The 17,586-nt window shown below is 65.5% G+C and overlaps 1 protein-coding gene across 1 annotated transcript in view; it reads left to right on the top strand.

Moving 5' to 3' along the window:
* ZFPM1 (zinc finger protein, FOG family member 1) overlaps positions 1–17,586 on the top strand; it is a 73,830-nt gene that overhangs the window by 13,158 nt on the left and 43,086 nt on the right. Inside the window, 2 exon segments of the mRNA XM_027119007.1 lie at positions 12,555–12,665; positions 15,267–15,395. Of these exon segments, the coding sequence (XP_026974808.1) occupies positions 12,555–12,665; positions 15,267–15,395 (240 nt within the window).

Below are 17,586 nucleotides of genomic sequence, written 5' to 3'. Positions count from 1 at the left end.
CCCCTTAGCCCTCAGGCTCCCCGGAATGGCCCAGCAGAGCCAGTCTCCCCGAGAGCCAGCCCAGGGCCCTCAGAGCCCAGTGCCACCCCCCATCCCACCCAGCATGGTCTCCCCAGAATCGAGCCCCCCACGCCCCACCCCCACAGCCAGGGAACCCAGGGCCTAACCTGTGTGTCCTCAGCCAATGGAAACGGGCATGCAAATGAGCAGGAGTGAGGCCTAGGGATTGGCTAAGCACTGTGCGGGGGGGCGGGCCTCCTGCAGGCGGGCCCTTAGTGTGGGGAGACACTGTCCTGGGCAGGACCTTGCCCCAGTGATGGAAAACTGGGCGCAGGGGGATGGACAGGCGGGCCTTTGGGTGACCTCCTGCTGACCTGCAGAGCCCAGACCCCCACAGCCTTAGTTGGGGGGCCAGGACTTGGGCACTCCCGAGGTCAGTGCGGCCAGCTCCCTCTCCCACTCCACGTGTCTGGGGCACCTGCAGCCCCTGTGCGTGCTGTCCCCTCCCCCTCTGCCCTCCCCCGCTGGGATTTTCACCTGGACCCTCCCTCTGCCGCCCCGTGTAGCACCAGGCTGGGGGCGGGGCCTCCGCACCATCCTAGGGAGTCGCGTTTGCCAAAGCCCGTTTGCCAAAGCTGCCTCGCAAACCTGCGTCGCGGTCTGTACGACGGGAGGATCTGGCCTGTCTGCCTCCAGGGTTTCTGTGTGCTCCCTGGGCCTGTGTCCCCGTTCACACAGTGAGGGCTCACACAGGAGGTTCTCGGGGGCGTCCTCCTCTGTCTGTGGCTGTGGTGTGTTCTGGAAACGGGGTTCTCCACAGCTCCCATTTCAGAAATCTATTGACAAGAGGCCATGTCCATAGGAAGCGTTCAAGAAACTTGGGGGGATTCTCACGATGTTCAAAGGCACTTTGCACCTCTGGGATGTCTTGTTGGCAAGATGGGGCCCAGAGTCCAGCCAGAGGCCCCCCCAGCTCCCACGGCACCCACAGGGCTCTGCGACCTGAAACGCAGCCACAGGCGTGGGCGTTTTTCAAAAATGCATAAGTGGAAAGTAGCAGAGGGGCGAGGAGGGAAGGAGTTCGGGCTGAGATCAAGGGGAAGGAAACGGGGAGGGGGCCGTCAGACCAGAACCAGACTGCCGCTGGGTGACCACGGCAGGGCAGCAGCTCTGCCTTCCCCAGCACAGCGCAGGGCATACAGCAGGTGCCCCATAAATACTCCCTCGACCGGGCTCTAAATCTGCTCCCACCCTGGGCCCTGTCCCAGGGGAGCAGAGCAGAACCAAGGAGCAGAGGGAACTGGGAGGAGAATAGCCCCTGCGAGGGGTCGCGGCCACGGGGGTCGTGCGCAGAGCCTCGGCCTTGCTGCTCCGGGGCTGGCTGCCTGGGAACGGGGTGGACGAGAGACTAGGCAGAGGCAGATGACGTGTCGGGGGAAGAGCGTTCCTGGCAGAGGGAACAGCAGAGGCAAGAGCCCTAACCGGGAAAGAGGCGTGACGGTTGGGGAGAGAGGACAGCAGCTGGGACAGGCCTGGTGCTCGGTCTGGGCTCCCTGGGTATTCCTGGATGGGGGCGGGGGGGGGGGCGGAGGCGCCGGGCTGCAGGGGCTGGAGCCAGGCCAGGGAAGCCTTGGCCCACTCCGTGGGAGAGCAGCAGAGCTGGGCCATGACCCGCTGCAGAGGTTTGCCTGGGACCGGTCAGCTCATCTGACCTCCGTCATGGCCATGCTCCCCAGCATCTCCAGCCCCAATCCGTGGACGCAGGACCAGACCCCGGCAAGCCCTGGCCTATCTCTGCACTCAGCAGTGGCCTGGGGCAGCGTTGTGGGGAGGGCTGTGTGTCTCTGAATCCCTAAGGAAGGGAACAGGAACTCAGGGAGCACCTGCTGTGTGCTCCACGGCACTGGGCGGCAGACTCGTGTGTGTGTGTGTGTGTGTGTGTGTGTGTGTGTGTGTGTGTGTGTGTGTGTGTGTGTGGTGAAATACAGATAACACAGAACTCACCGTTTAGCCATTTCCAGTGTGAACCTCAGTGGCCGCGAGTGCGTTCAGGAGGCTGTGCGGCCATCAACGCTACCCATTTCCCGAAATTTTCCGTCTTCCCGACAGAAGCTCTGTCCCCGTGGAACGCTGGCTCCCTCCCCCTCCAGCCCTGGGCGACCTTCCTTCCACTTTCATCCATGAATTTGAAGCTGTTGTTTTAACTCCCAATGTTTCAGTGGAGGAAACGGGCTCAGGGAGGTGAGGGGCCCGCCGGTGGGATTTAAGCCCAGGTGCACCGCCGCCCCCAGCTTCCTGGACACTGTGGCTCTGGGCCCCGTGGAGACGAGGGATGCACTGGGCCAGGAGGTCTGGGGTCCAGCCCTGCGCAGCCACCACCTCCCCGTGGGCCCAGGAAGCACCTCGGGACCTCAGTGGGAGCAGAGTAGATTGGCTGCCTATGACCCAGGCGCACCCTGCAGGGATACAGGCCCGCCCAAAGGACCCTGCTTCTTCCTTTCTTGCTGCACGCCATCCCCGGGGCACTGGAGAGACACCTGGGGTAGTGTGGCCCCAAGTCTGGACACTAGAGTCTCCCAGGCCCGGTGTACATCCCGCTGCTGATCTGCAGAGCATCGGGAGGGCCTGCCTGGAGGAAGAGGAGCTAGCCACCCCCCAGGGCCGTGGCACCATGGTGTGAATGAAACCCAGAGCCCAAGTGGGCGCGGGAGTCCCCGTGACAAGAGGACCCTCTCACGGGGGCCCTAGTGTGGGACCTGGGGCAGTCGTGCCCGAGGGCTGGGTCTGCAGATGAGCCCGGGCAGGCCTGCCCTCCTGGTACCTGGCCATGGGCCCCAAGGGGCTGCAGCCCCAGGGGTGAGAGCTGAGGAGGGCTCGGCGCCTGGCCCATGCCCCTCGGGGTCTCCCGCCCCGCCTATCAGATGGCAGGGCCCTGTCACACCGGAGCCTCATCCCCTACCAGGAAGCCGTCTGCCTCTCCATCTGACGGCAGGCCACGCGGGATGGCTCCATGAGCTGCGGCCCCACTCCCACCTGTCAGTCCTTATCGGCCCATCCGGAGAGAACCACTCCAGAGCCTGCGGCCCCTGTTCTCGGGCACGACTCCCGTCTCCTCCTCCGCGGGCCTCCTTCATACTCACAGCTCTATGCCATGGCCTCGGCCACCCTGCCACGTGCCGTGGCCTTGGCCGCCGCTCCCACCCCGCGCTGTGGCGTCGCCCCGCCCCCTCCCCACCAGTCACACGTGGGGTCTCTGTCACATGCTCCAAGTGCGTTCTTGACAACCACCTTGGCCCACAAGTGGCCTCGGGGCCCTCCCCGCCCCACCCAGGCCACGTGGTCTGCACCCCTCCCCCAGGAGCGTTCGTAATCGGTTCTCCAGAGTGAAACAATCTCGTGTAATCTATCAGCGGCTATCGGGCCCATCGGAGGCCGGGAGTGGCCGGGCCCGGAGATGGCGCCAACCTCTAGCCTTGATAAAGTCTCCGAGTTCAGCAGTGATGAATGTTGAGTAAGTGCAGGCCGCCGATAGGATGTTGACTTGGCAGCCCTGCGGCTCCGGCTGAAACCAATCTCTCCCCTATCAGCCGGGCTGGGCTTTCTGGGCTTTCTCAGGCCCCGCTCTTTCTTCCCGCCTCCTCTGCTCCCCTTTCTCTCCGCCTTGCCCGCCTGGGCCCCTGCCCCCAGGGACCGAGGTGGGGGACCAGCCCGCTGGCCCTAGCCCGAGAGACGGGACAGGCTCTGGGCAGGGGAGGATGTGGAGCCAGACCAAGGAGGTGGCAGAGAACTGGGGACTGCCTGGAGGCGGTGGCCGGGCCTCAGCAGCTGCACGCTGGAGTCCTTCCTGCAATCCAGCACCCACATTCTTCCGCTTAGTTTCCCACGGTGCCGAGAATAAACCCCGGCCGGCCACCCTGCTGCTCCGGCTTCTCTGCCTCTCTCAGCCTCGGTGCTCTTTCCTCAGCCGCAGCACCCAAACCCACCAAACTCCTTCCCGATTCCGGGACTTTGCACTGGCACTTCCCTCTGTCTGGAGTTCCCCATTCACAGCCCCAGCTTAAATACCGCCTCCTCCGAGGAGCCCTCAGTGACCACTCCCACACCCACCCACCATTCTTTTTCCTGTACCCATCCTGGCCCTTCATGATACCCAAGGTGTGTGTTCACCCCCCACCCAGACTGTTTACCCCCATCTGGACCTGTTTGCTCACGGTTGACCCAGCACATGGAAGGCCTGGTGGAGGGAATCACGGTGCTCCTGCGAAGGACCCCATCCGGGGGCATCTTTATCTCCTGCAAAGCCCTTCCCTGTCCACACTGACAGCGGCTCTGTGAGGTCGGTAGGTTGATGCCCATTTCCCATATGGGTAAACCGAGGCCTGGGCAGGTTCCCCGGGCACAGCGCAGTCTCGGTTCCGCTTGGTCCTGAAGAGCCGTGTGGCCCAAGGTCCTGCTCTCTGAGGGCGGCTGCTCCTGGCCCGTTTCCCTCTTTGCACTGTGGAGCCGGTTGCCCCACAGGCTGGTGCTGGTGCGGGGCCTGGCAGAGCTTCGTAAGCTGTCGAGGGCTGTGTTTACTTGTCTCGGGGTCTGAGCCAGAGGGAGCAGTAGCTCCTGGAGGGAGGGGCCCTGGGGGCCAGCTGCTTCACACCCCTGCTGACCCCCTACCACAGCCAGGGGAGCAGACGGACACCCCCCGTTGCCTCAGGGAACAGTCCAAGGGGGCAGACAGCAGTCACACAGACCAGGGAGGGGGGCTGCCCACAGGGGAGGGAGCCAGGAAGGGACACTGAGGCTGAGGGAGGGGAGAGGAGGCCTGGGAGCCACACAGACCTGGGTCCAAGTGCCCCCCAAGCAGGCCCCCGTCTCTACAAACAGGGACGGTGGGTTTGGGGGGCGGCCTCGGCGAGAAGGCAGGGCTCGGGAGGAGAGAGCAGGTGGCAGCCCGTCGCTCCCGTAGCTGTAAGGCCTTGGGCAAGCTTCTTTACCGCTCTGTGCCTCGGTTTCCCCACCTGGACGATGGGGTGACACTAAGGGTCGTTACAAGGATCAGAAGCCCCTTGTGGTGAGTCTAGAGCCCGGCCTGCTGCAGAGGCCGCCCGAGCGCTTGCTCTGCTACCGTTGTCATGGTCACGGTGATGGTGGCATTACTCCTGCCTGGGACAGGCCCAGCGCTGCCCGTGGTCCCTCCTGCCCTGGGCGGCCTCGAGGGGTGATGCGTGCCGGGGGTCCGGGCGTGGCCCTGGGGCCGGGGCACCTAAGCCCCCCAGGTTCGCCCGTCAGCTGCAGGCTGGCCGCAGGGGGAAGTGGTGGTGGCTGGGGCTGGTATGTGGTGTAGACCCCCGGTGTCAGCGCCCCATCTCCCTGCATCCTGTGGAGCCCCACACTCACCCAGGCCTCAGAGCCCCAGGCAGGGCCAGCCAGCTTATCTTCCGCCAGTGGGGGCAGGGGGCTGAGTCCCTGCTCACACCACCCCCCAACAAGCAGGCTCAGCCCCCAGGCTCCCCTCTGGCCCCACCACCACCACTGTGGACCCGGGTGGCCCCCAGCCATGCCCGGCTCTGAGCCCACCTGTTCCCCTCCCCCACCTGTCCCGCAGTCACCAGAGTTCCCGGCGCACCTACTGTGCACCAGAGCTGGGGATGCCCCAGTCTCCAGGTACAGAGACGGAGAAGGCAGTGATGGAGTAAGTGTGCAGCGAGGAGGCGGGCGGTTCTGAGCCGGGACAGTTCAGGCCAGGACGGCCTCACCAGAGCCAGGGGAGGGCGGGCACCGGCGTGGGTCGGGGTGGCCGCGGCCCACGGTCAGGGCTTCAGAGACGGAGAACCGAGGTGCACTCCACACCCTTGCAGCCCCGTTGCCAGACCTCCTGTGAGGAGGTGAGAGCACAGGTGCGAACAGTAGGGGTCTGGGGGAGGGACAGGGAAGCCAGGACAGTGCACAGCCAAGCGGGGGTGCCCGGCGCTGCGTCAGCCGGGGGTGTGGAGAAGTGACTGGGAAAGGCAGTCTCAGATCCTGACTGACCCCTGCAAAGCTTTGGAGAGAAGTGGGTGGGGATTTGGGCTGCTGAAGTGTCTCTTTGTTGAGCCTGGGCTACAGGGGGCCCTGGGTTTTGTCTGGGTTACCTAGGACTGTCCTGCTCATCTTTCAGTGAACATGCCTCCAAAAGGTGAATGACACTTAAAGGATGGATTTTATTGTATGCCACTGATATCTCCCTGCGATATTTTAATGCGTTCAAAGCTGAAGTAGGTTGCAGCACTCGTGTTCCTTAGAGTACGGGGTCCCTGTTCCCGGAGCGCATGGGGCCTCCGCTGGCCTCCGCTCTGAGCACCCAAGCTCTTCCTCGACGCCGAGGGCTCCCCTTGCCCTCCCATGGCCCAGAGTGTGTTGTGCCAGCGGCTGGCCACTCTCCTCGGCCTGGCTTTCTCAGGACAGCGTGCCACCAGCACCTCCCGGGCGTGGCCTGGGTGCACATGGGGCCAGGAGGCTGCGCGCATCAGGTCCAGCTCACAGCCTGGCAGCAAAGGCGGGTGAATCCACGGTCACTCAGCCCCAGCCGTGCTGGGGACCTGCCCACCCAAGGCGGGGGCCAAGCCTGAGAGGCCGAGGGTCCGGGCTCAGGTCTGCTCCTCTGGAAGGAGGAGTGAGCCCCCTGCTGCAGGGTGCGCCCGCGCACCACCCAGCCCACCCTTGGCGGGGAGCCAGGCTGCCCCCCAGCGCCCTCCCGTCTCCTCTGTCCCAGGGCCACGCCTGCCACCGGGTATGGGGCGGGGGAGGACCAGCGTGGGAGGGCATCTGGACCCAGGCCCCCGGCGCACACGGAGGTTCAGACCCTCGCCCTCCCCTCCGCGGGGCAGCCTGCCCACTCGAATAAGCCATTATCTCGCCAACATCCTCTTTGTGGTCGCCCTGGCTGTCAGCAGGAACTGATCCTGGGTTGATGAGGGCCGCTGGCGGGTCACAGTGGAGGCCTGTGGGCCCCTCCCAGCCTGAGCTTGCCGAGGAAGAGAGGCCCCTCTATGCTCCGCGGGGGGGGGCCCACATCTCGTCCCTGCTGCCGTGGGTGCAGCCCGCTAGGGGCAACGCCGGCAGCACCTCCCATGGCGTGGGCTGCGGGGCGGGGTCTCCCTCCGTCCTCCGCTGGGCACTGGGGGAGGGCAGCAAAGCATCAGAGCAACACCCCAGGGGACAATGCGAACCAACGTAAGGCTCCAGGGATGACCCGAGTGTGGGAGAGATTTCAGAGGTAGGAGGAGGCCTCAACCAGGCAGGGGAGCTGTCCTGGCAGAGGGACAGCGTGGGCTAAGGACCCAGGCCTGGAGGGGCGTGGACAGCGGAAGCAGTTTGGCTGCCATCCAGGGAGTGAGGGTGGAGGGAGCGGGGAGGAGCTGGGAGCCAGGACAGCCCTGTGCTAATGGGCCTGGACCTCCTGCCAGAGCGGCCCGGAGAGCAGTGGGCAGCTTCTAGCCACGTTTGGGGGGTGGACATGAGGTGGACCCTCCGAGGGTGTCCAGCATCCGTGCTGGGCCTTGGTACCCTAGCGGGAAGGTGGGCACGAGAGGACCCACAGGCGCCCAGGCGGCCTCCCAGATCGTCAGCCTCCCCCCGCGATGCCTGCACCCCTGTGCTGTGCGAGCTTCTCAGGGACCATGGGCCGGGACCCACCTTCCTTCTAAGTGCTGGCAAAAGTTTTAAGAAGTTCTGGTTAAATGGGACCCTTTCTAGGCCCTGATGACCTTCCCTGGGGCCGAGGACCTGCCCCTGTCTGCCCGCCTCCCCCCTTTGCCCCTTTCCTGGCAACCCTGCCCTTCACCAGAGCCCCGTTCGCTGGGCTCCGCCTGCCGCCCCGTCCCTGCTGGGGGCTCCCCTTCTCGCCCGCTTCTCTCCGTCCAGCTCAGCCTGGAAATCAGCCCAGCTCCTCGTTAGAACTGGGGGCAGAGAGCAAGTCACATGGTCCCGAGGGGCTGGGGCCGCCTCTGTGCTCGGGGCCTCTGTCTCCTCGTCCCCCAGCCCCAGCTGGACCAGAGCCCGTCCTGGCTGGAGGGGCCCAAGCCCCTGGGACACAGCGCAGCCGCCCTCGGGGAGAACGGGGCTGTCCCCACCGCCTCCTGTCCCTGCCGTGGCCCGAGCTGCCCCACTGCCCGGCGGTGGGAAAGTCTGAATCTGTTGCTATTTTCTCTCTGTTATCGGGCCCTTATCTGGCTGCTGTGTGCCGCCCAGAGGCCAGGGTCTCTCCCTGGCAGCGCCATGCCCCCTCCCGCCCACCGGCTGACCAGGGCCAGCGGGACAGGAGGCCGGGCCATCCTCCAGCCTAGGGGGAGGTCTTTCTCTTCCACCCACACTGCCCTCCTCAGGCCCCAGACCCTCATTCCCCTCCCTCCAGCCGTGCCCCTTGGTCCCCACGCCCCTGTCCATGCCCCGCCCCCCATCGCACCGCCAGAGGGGCAGGTGTGGCACCTCCCTGGAGAGTTGAAACAATAACAACAGTTGTAATAATAACCCCAGGTCTGTGCTCGGCACCCACGGGCACCACATTGCTGAGCCCTGAGCCCAGCCCATGACACGAGGCTGCTATAACCCACAGCTTTCCGTGAGGAAGCTGGGCTCGGGGAGGCGTGGCCTGCACAAGGCCACAGGCCTCAGAGTCCCGCTCTTCCTTCTGCCTGGAGTGCTCTTCCCCAGCCCCGCCCACAGGCAGCCTCCTGTCCCATCCCAGATCTCCACTCACTCGTCACCTCCTCCAGGAAGCCTTCCCTGACTGTCACTCCACCTCTCCTTGGTGGCAATGACCACACTTGGATTTTTCACGTTTCTTTCCTGGGGGGTACGTGTTGGCTGCTGCAGGGTCCCCAGGACCTTGTGCAGGGAGATGGACTCGGGGGAGGTTTCATGAGTGAATGAAGAGCGCAGGAGTGAACGGCAGTTGAGAAGGAGGCCGTGGGCGCTCAGGTCCACCGCACCCCAGGCTGTGCAGGTGGGGATGTCGGGGGACGAGCAGGGCCGCATGCCCACCAGCGTCCACCCCACCCCCAGGCCATCGGGCCTGCGTTCATGCTCCGGCCCTGACACAGAAGGGGGCCTGGCAGGTGCCACCTCTCCTTCCTCCTCTGTGGCATAAATGGCTGTGTAATGGCAGCCACATAGCGGGGCCGCAGGAAAGCCCCACGCCCGAGGTCAAGCGCGGAGTCCAGGTGGAGGCTCGTGGGGCTTTGCTCTGGTTGTTCCTCCTAATGTTTCCGGTGGCTGGGGGGCGGGCACAGCCTGCAGGGGCCGGCGGGGGTTCGGCCGGGGCCTCCAGATTCCCTGTCCAGTGCTCTGAGCCACCCCGCGCTGCACGCCACCTGGCAGGTGCACCCCAGGGCCACCTCGGGCGATTCTGCCTTCCTCAGGTGCCAGCTCCGGCTTTCTTTGGGGCAGTCATCCAAAGGACGCCTCGTCCAAAGGCCCCCCAGCTGCCTCCACATCACAGCCGGGAGGGCCATCAATCATCAGCAGCCTGGGCCTTGGAAGGGAGTTGGGTCATCCCGCTGCACAGAGCCCGTCTCCGTAATTCAGTTTTAAAGCATGAGAAAAGGGAGTTGATGAAATTCCGCTATCAGCGCCAAGCCAATATGCAAAATATCTCACCCCCAATCAAATAGCTATTATGTTTTCATTTCCATTTCGGCGTCCGGCTTAATGAGCAGGAGACGGATCGGCTGGCGGGGCGTCTGCTCGCCGTGATAACTGAGGGGCTTCGGGCAGCGGGGGCCGGACCCAGTGCTGGTGACCACCGTCACCACCCGTGGACGCCCCAGACAGGTGCTCGGCCTTGGGCCCAGGCCTCTCCTCGCGCCAGGCAATGGGGCCAGCGTCACCCTCACCCCAGGTCATCAGCGGACGGGGGGGAGGCATGGGGCCACACCTGCAGCAGAGGAGGGCCGTGGCCTCAGCAGCGTCCACGTGGGTGGTGTGTGTGGGGAGTCGGGCTCCTGCCAAGGGCCACAGGCAGGTCAGTCCACGTGGCCGGGCCTCCGTTGACTATTCCGCGAAGCGGGCATGACTCGGCCTCACCTCTGGGGTGTCGGAAGGCTCCCAGGCACCCGCCCATCGTGCCTGGCGTCAGGGCCTGCCTCTTGCGGGCCCCTCCCTCCTGCTGGCCCTCCACCCCTGGGCTGCGAGGTGGGCAGGGGGCTTCAGGGAAGACATTTGTAGAAGGCTGCGCACAGGGCTCCCATACAGGCGGCGCTTAATAATAGCAGTGCCCTGCTGGGTGCTGGGTGGTAGCAGCTGATGCCGGTGACGGGTGGTGTTTCCTGCGCACTTACTACGTGACAGGCGCTGACCGCGGCTCCACACAGGTGAAACCGAGTTTCGTCCTGCGGGGCCAGAGCCGTTCTGCTTTCCGACCACAGGAAGGTGGAGTGACTTGCCTGTAGTCACACAACAAGGACACCGCCTGCCTGGCCATGGGTTGGCCTGGCTCCGTAGTTGGGGTGTCTGACCATACAGGGCCCCACAGGGGTCGAGCAGGGTCCTTCCTAGCCCAGGGCACCCCGGGAAGCAGCTGCGTCTCACCCCAGCCAGTGGAGAAAGCTTCCTCCCAGGTGGAGTGGGGACCCAGGTGCACAGGTGGCCCGGGGGTGTCGGGGGGCTCCAGCAGTGGCTCTGAGGCAGATGTGGGGCAGGGCTGGGGCAGGAGTCGCAGCGTCGCATCCCGCTGTGGGCCTGGAGCCGTTCGCTGGTTGATGACTGTCTGCTGTGTTATCAGCGTGTTAATTGTGCTGGAATGAATTAGCGCGTTAGGGTAAATTGCTGCAGCCGCAGCCTCTTTCTTCACGCTCCTGTCACGCTTTGTGCGGAGCGGGTGCCTTTGTTCTCCCACAAATGGAGCCGCCAGGAGCTCAGGGCCTCCCTGGGTGGCTGAGGCCCACCTGGGCGGGAGAGGCGTGTGCCCGGCATTGCCCGGGTGCAGGGCTCTGGTCGCTGCAGTCCCCGAAAGCAGAGGCTTCACACCCATTCTCCAGAGCCAGCCGCTGAGGCCCTGAAGTCCCGGCGTCGGCAGGAGGGACCACAGCTCTGGGGCACCATCTCCAGCTCTGAATGAGCCGCAGAAGCACCTGGGCTTCTAGAAGGAGTTAGGCAAGCAGGCCTGCGAGCTGTCCGCCAGGGCAACCGGCAGTGCGGGCTGGGGGCCAGTCCCACGGCCCAGGGAGCCTCTGCCTTCCTGCCCCGGCGTCTGCCAGGGGAGGTCACGGGGGGTCAGGCCTCTCACCTGTCCCAGAGGCACGAGTCGGGTGTGCCCAGCCCGCCGCAGAGCCCACCATGCGGGCGCGTTGATGAGAGACCGTGAGGCTTAGCCCAGGGCTGGTTCTGTGTGGTCTGAGCCCGGCCTCGGCCACGGGAAGTGACGGGAGGTGAGTGCCTGCGCTCCTGCTATCAGTACAGCTCTGAGGGGTCCCGGGGAGCCCGGGGCCCGTGGGTCTGTGGGGCCAGAGCTAGAATCCAGAGGGTGCAGCCGGACAGGTGTCTGCACAGGAGGAGCTGGGGAAGGTGGTGGGGCAGGGGGCAGCGCTGCCCGGGCACCTGTCTCGGGCCCCAGGGCCCAGCTGAGACGGGGTGGAGGGGGCCTGTGGGGGATTCGCAGAGCGGTGTGAAGCGGGACAGCTGTTCTCCGCCGTTCTCTCCGCCCACAGCGCTGGCACTGCCCCTCTGACCTCGGGGGCACAGGTTGCCACCCTGGCCTGCACTCCGGGACACGCTGTGGGTCTGGCTTCGCCACCCTCCTAGGTGGTCTGGGGACTCAGTCTGCCTTCCCACCTGTACGGAGGGCTCCATGGGGCACCCCCCGCGTGAGGCCTGAGGGAGGATTAGTGGGCCGCGGAGGCTGGACTGCAGACGCTGCGCACCCACCTGTGTCCCATCAGCCATTTACCCCCTTAATCAGGCTGACGAGCTCTTCCTGTGTGCCAGGCACCGGGGCCCGCCCTCTGCACGTTCCCTCAGAACCTCAGACCTCAGAACCTGAGTGTGGCAGCTTCCTGGAGGAGGGGTCCCAGGCCCAGGGGGCAGGTGTGCAGAGCCCCGGGAGATGTTTACCTGCGGGGGTTGTGGATGTGCGCCGGGACCCTGGGACCCCGCAGAGTGTGCGCCTGCATTTCGGCAGCCCCCAGAGGCCCCGCCCAGAAGACGCCAGCGCTGCGCTGCGCTCTCGCGTGGAGCAGAGGAGAGGGGAGGGGTCGGGCTGCCCGGGGTCAGCGTCCCGGCAAGAGCGGCCCGTGGGGTCGGCAGAGGCTGCGGGGCAGGCGAGGTGAGCAGGAGGCCGGTGGCCCCCAGGCGTTGGTGCAGGGCTTGGGGTGGGTACGTGGGTGGGGTTCGCACATCTACTCATGGGGGACCTGGGGGAGAGCCCCCGTGCTGACGGCCGCTCCCTCGAGGCCTCTGACCGCCTGGGGGGCCGAGACCCTGCTCGGACCCCACTGCACCCGGCCCCGGGGCTGTGCCTGTGCCGGGGGGGTCAGGACGCCGGCTGTGGGGGGCAGCGCCTCACGACTCCCCTGGGGCTGTGTCTGCAGGTTCCCTCAGAGACATGGAGGCCAGAGAAGAGGCCCAGGCCGTGGACACCGGCCTCCCGGAGCGAGAGGCCACAGCCCTGGAGCCCGAGCCCCCGAGCCCTTCCAGTCCAGGTGAGTCGGGCGGTGGACGTGGCAGGCTGGGCCCTGGCATCCTGGCACCCTTCCCCGCGTCCGCATCCTCGCTGCGACTTCACGGGAGCCAGTTCCCGCTGAGGACTCAAGTTCTCACACCTGCGAAATGGGCGTTGCACCGAGCGGCGTCTGTGGGCTGCCCGTGCCCACTGGGGCTTGGAGGGGCTGGTCCGGGTAGAGGAGATGCACACACCTGCAGAGGGTCTGGGAAGCCCAGCCCTAGTGGCAGAGATGGGCAGAGCAAGGCCCCGGTGGGGAAGGTCTAGTCCAGGGTGAGGCAGGGGGTCATATGGGCACTGAGTGACCTGGGGAAAGCCACACCCCTTCCCGGCCTCCGTGTACCCTCGATGAAACGGGCTTGCGTGCCTCAGCAGACGTGGGGCTCGGTACCGAGCAGGTTCTCCTGTTAAGGCAAATCACCCCATTTTACAGACGGGCGAATGAGGCCCAGAGAGGTTAAGTGACTTGCCCAGGGTCGCACAGCCTGTAAGCACCTGAGCGGGATGCAACCCTAAGTCCGGATTCAGGTTGGTTCTCCCGTCCCCTCTGTCTGCTCCCCACCCTACCCCACCCTGGACACCTGGAACCTCTCCTGGGGCCCTCCTGGCAGTTTCCCCAGGGTTTTGGGGCACTTTTCTGAAGCTGAGAACAGGACTCGGAAGGAGAGACTCCCACACACACACCCAGGGCTGAGTTAACCTGACATTAGGAGGCCTTCTCTGTCTGGGTCCCCGGAGGGGCCTCAAAGCCGGGCCATCCTCTCAGGCCCGCTGTGCCCTCAGAGACCCCCAAAGACCCCCCAAGAGTCTGGGCCTCACTGCGGTGGAGGCCCTGGGGGAGGTCAGTGCCCTCACCCCTGTTTTCCAGAAGGGGGAGCTGAGGCTGGGGGGTTAGCGGAGGGAGGCTTGGCGGGGTGGGCTCTGCCCTGGCCCCTGCTCTGAGCCCCGCTCCCCTCGCCCCCCTGCACCCTGCCGGCCGTGGACAGCAATCTCACATCCCCATTCCATACCACGAAGCCCTTGTGCACAGAGGCTGAGTTACCCCCAGACAGTAGTCCCATGGGGGAGACGTAGCCACAAATGGGGCCGTTTTAGTGGGTGGTGTGACCAGGAATGAAGGCAAGATGGGGTGGGTGTGGCAGTGAGCAGAAACCTGCAGGACAGGTAGAGTTCCTTGTGCTACACACACCTGTACGTGCAAAGGCCCTGGGGTGGCACAGAGAGGGGACAGGAGGAGAGCCCTGCAGGGCTGGGACTGGGGGGTGGAGATCCTACACAGACGGTGGGGGGCTCCTCACTGTGGACCCCCATCCCCAGAATGTGCCAGAGTCTCCCCCGGCTGACCACAAGCCCCCAGTAAGCCTCGTCCTCTGAGACCCGCTGGCCTGTGTCCCTTTGCCCAGCGGCAGCCCCTTGGGGTCACTGGGGCTGTGCAGTGAGGAGGAGGCTAGGCTAGCAGGACTTGAAACCAAGGCAGGGGCTCCCGTCACCCGCAGCTGCCCCGGGGCAGCAGGCGGGGTGGAGGCTCAGGGACTGGGCTCTGGCGCTCTGTTCACAGCTGTTACTGTCTCTACCCTCACCGTCACCATGAGTGTTTAGTGCTGCGGCCAGCGTTCACCCCGGCCTGTCCCCGCCCGGGCTCCTGCCCTTTCTGAGCCTTGGTTTCCGCATCTGTAACGGGGCGCCAGCCCCTCCGAGGGCCCAGGGAGTGGCGAGGGGCCCCCCATCACCACCACCGTCATCGGGTGCTGTGTGCTAATGGGGGCCACGCTCTCCAAAGGGCTAGCGGCTGGTTACTGGTGGACTTTGCCCTGGGGAGCCGGGCCTCTTATCTGATCTGGGAGCTGGGCTGCACGGGGTGGGGGCGGGGGCGGGACTGGGGAGGAGCTGGAAAAAAACAGCCGGGGTTGCACCTGGCACAGGCCTCAGTGATAACGCGCCGATGGGCGCGATAAGACGGCAGGAGCAATGTCTGCCTGTCGGGCGGGCCCGGTGCGGCTCCCGCGCAGTGGCTGGAGCTCGGATGCCAGCCGCGTTGATTTATAGCCAAAAATAATAGGACTTTTATACCGTGTGATTGATTTATTCGATGTTAATCACGGCCCTTATCGCGGGTATTAATAATCTGCCGGGCACGTGACGTCACCAGGGGGGGGGCTTTTACGGGCCTCATCGATTGGGGGCCGTGGTGGTTATCGGGCCCAGCAGGGAAGGCAAATATGCCCTTTGGGCTGGAATTGGGTGCGGGGCCTGGCGGAGGAGCCCCCAGCTGCCGGCCGAGGAGACCAGGGATCCGGGCCACGCGTGTGCCTGCTGGCCTGGGCGTGCCGGGCGGGCAGCTATCGCTGCCGCAGTTAATAAGGGGCTGAGGGCTTTTCAAGGCCAAAAATGAAGGGGGAGAAACTGAGATGTCTGACGGCGCCCCCTGAGAGCAAGCTGGTGGGGGGAGGGTGGTGGCCGGAACTGTGCCACGTGCTCACCCACCTGGGCCTCAGTATCCCTCCCGGCCACAGGCTGGGGTGGGCGGGCAACTCGGTGCCCCGAGGCTCAGTAGAACCTTCTGGTGTTTTCCTTCCTGCAGATGCTACTCCTCCACCCCCACCGCTACCACCCGCCCCCACGTCCCCAGGAGGCTCTGAGGAGACGGAGGGTCCGGAGCCAGAGACGAGGCTGGAGGAGGAAGAGGCCAGCAGCCCCTGGAGCGGGCCAGGTAAGCGCGCCTGTGTCCGGGGTCTGGCGGCCTTGTCTCTCCAGGGCAGCCCTGGGGCCCAGCCTTCTGGGGGTCCTGGGAGCTGGCCACCCTGACAGCACGGGTGCAGCAGGCCCAGGTCTGTCCTGTTGCAAAGTCCAGCCAGCCTGTGGGCCAGCGGCTTCCCTGGAGGTGGGCGCCAAGCTGTGCCGGTGCTCAGGGCTAAACCCCAGGCCCCTAGCAGCAGATACGCCTCTGAGGCTTCCCTGGAGGTGGGAATGTGAGTCTGGAGCGGCCCGAGTACCTGCGCCTTCCCAGCCCAGCTAGGGGCTCAAGCCTGTGTGGGTGGAGGGGACCCACCCCTGGGTGGCTGCAGCGGGGGGCCGGAGGCCGTTCCAAGCCACCGGGTCCTGGATCAGGAGTGTCTTTGAAGGCGGTTTCGTGCTCCCAGCACTGCCCCACCCCCGCTTGTAGCTGGAATTCTGACCTTGGAGGGCCCACCAGATGTGTTGTGCCCGCGGCTCCCCGCTTCCACCGACGTATGAGTATAGGGCAGGCTGGGCGCGTCGGCTGTTGTCATGCTTCCTAAGTACAAGTGACGTGGCTGAGGGGAACCGGGGCAGTTCGGAGGGGTCCTGGGAGCTGCTGGGTGAAGGAGGGAGGGCGTGGTCCTCGGGAACAGAGGGAGAGAATGGAGGTTGCGCACTCAGGCCGGGCGCACGTGCACGTAGCAAGCACACATCGAGCACCTGCTGTGTCCCCGAGGTACAGCTCTGAGCAAACAGGGTCCTCAGAGAGCTGTGATGACACAAATGCAGTCAGTGGCCAGTGGAAAGGAGGCACGTGGCAAGGGCCTCATCTTGCCGGGGGGTCAGGGAGACCACACCAGGGCAGAGAGGACCCCCATGGTCTCCCAGGGGTGTCAGAGATGGCCTCCTGCCAGGTTCAATTTGAGTGGCCATGTGGACCCTTCATCAGGATCCCAAGGTGTCAGGGAAAGAGTGCTGGGATCGATTAGTGATGTCTGCGTGGCACCAAGGAGGTGAGGTGGCACGTGTGCCTTCTGGTCCCCCTGCTGGTTTAACACACCTCCTCCTACAGCAGGTAGGTGTCTGAGGCCCAGAGAGGGAGGGATGGGCCTGGTGGTCCCAGCCTAGATGGTGACCCCAGACCACTGGGAAACAGTCTACTGCCAGCGTCTCCCACCTGCATGGACCATGGTGCTGCCTGGGAGTGAAGCATCCTGGGTCAGACAGGCTGGGGGTCCCCTCTGCTGCCCCAGGACGGGAATGGGGCTTAGCACAGGGACACCGCTGCCCTCCGGATGGACTCGGCCGCCCCCCACCCCACTTCAGTGACTCAGTGACAGGCAGGGGAGGGGCCCCAAGGGCCCTGGCAGGGACGTCCTCTCCTCACAAGGAGCACCTGGCCAGGGACAGGTCGTGTGTGTATGAGCCCCTCACAGCCCGGTCGGGCGCAGCTGAGCCAGGTACCCACCTGCCGGGGCTGGGCCATTCCGCACGCAGGGGACAGTGCTGTGGGGCTGGTGCCCGTGGTCAGACCGCTCTGCTGCCTCCGTTTCCCCAGCTCTAGGACAGGGTAACGACGAAGCACCCAGAGACGCTGGCTCAGCGCTGCCTCGGCCCGTGGCGCGCACATTCCAGGGACCGCCTGGTGCCTGTGGGCCCTGATCGGCCGCTGGGCAGGCGGGGGGCTGAGAGAGCAGCTGCTGGATAGGGTGACCGTGGGGAGGAATGTGCGAGGCGGTCCTCACACCAGCCCCTCGAGGCAGGGGTGAGGCGACCCTCCCCTTTACGGAGAGATCCAGGCACAGAGCAACTAAAGGGTCTGTCCACGTCACCACCCGCGAGGGGGCACAGCCAGGATGCAGACCCGCCGCCTGGCAGCAAGTGTGTAGACGCAGCCTCAGCTGTCCTCCGGTCGGTCCCCGCCCACCCTGCGGACTTAGTATCACCGTCCCCGTTTTACAGATGGGAAGGCAGAGGCCCCTGGAGATTGGAACCTGGCCGCGGGGGCCGTGGCTTGGGTGGGTGCACCCAGGAGCTTCCTGCGCTATTTGCGTCCTCGGGGGCTGGGGGGCTCCCTATCGGCCCCCACAGATAGGAATTTCTGTGCAGTGGGCAGCGATGGCCCGATAAGCAGCCTCCGGCCAACCGCCGTGGTGGCCGCCCCCTATCAGACCCCAAACAGG

The sequence above is a fragment of the Aethalodelphis obliquidens genome, unplaced genomic scaffold, assembly GCF_003676395.1.
Source record: "Aethalodelphis obliquidens isolate GAN/ISIS:26980383/991018 unplaced genomic scaffold, ASM367639v1 scaffold20, whole genome shotgun sequence".
Taxonomy (NCBI): domain Eukaryota; kingdom Metazoa; phylum Chordata; class Mammalia; order Artiodactyla; family Delphinidae; genus Aethalodelphis; species Aethalodelphis obliquidens.
Note: the sequence above shows the minus strand (reverse complement) of the source record. Positions and strands in the feature narration are given on the sequence as shown.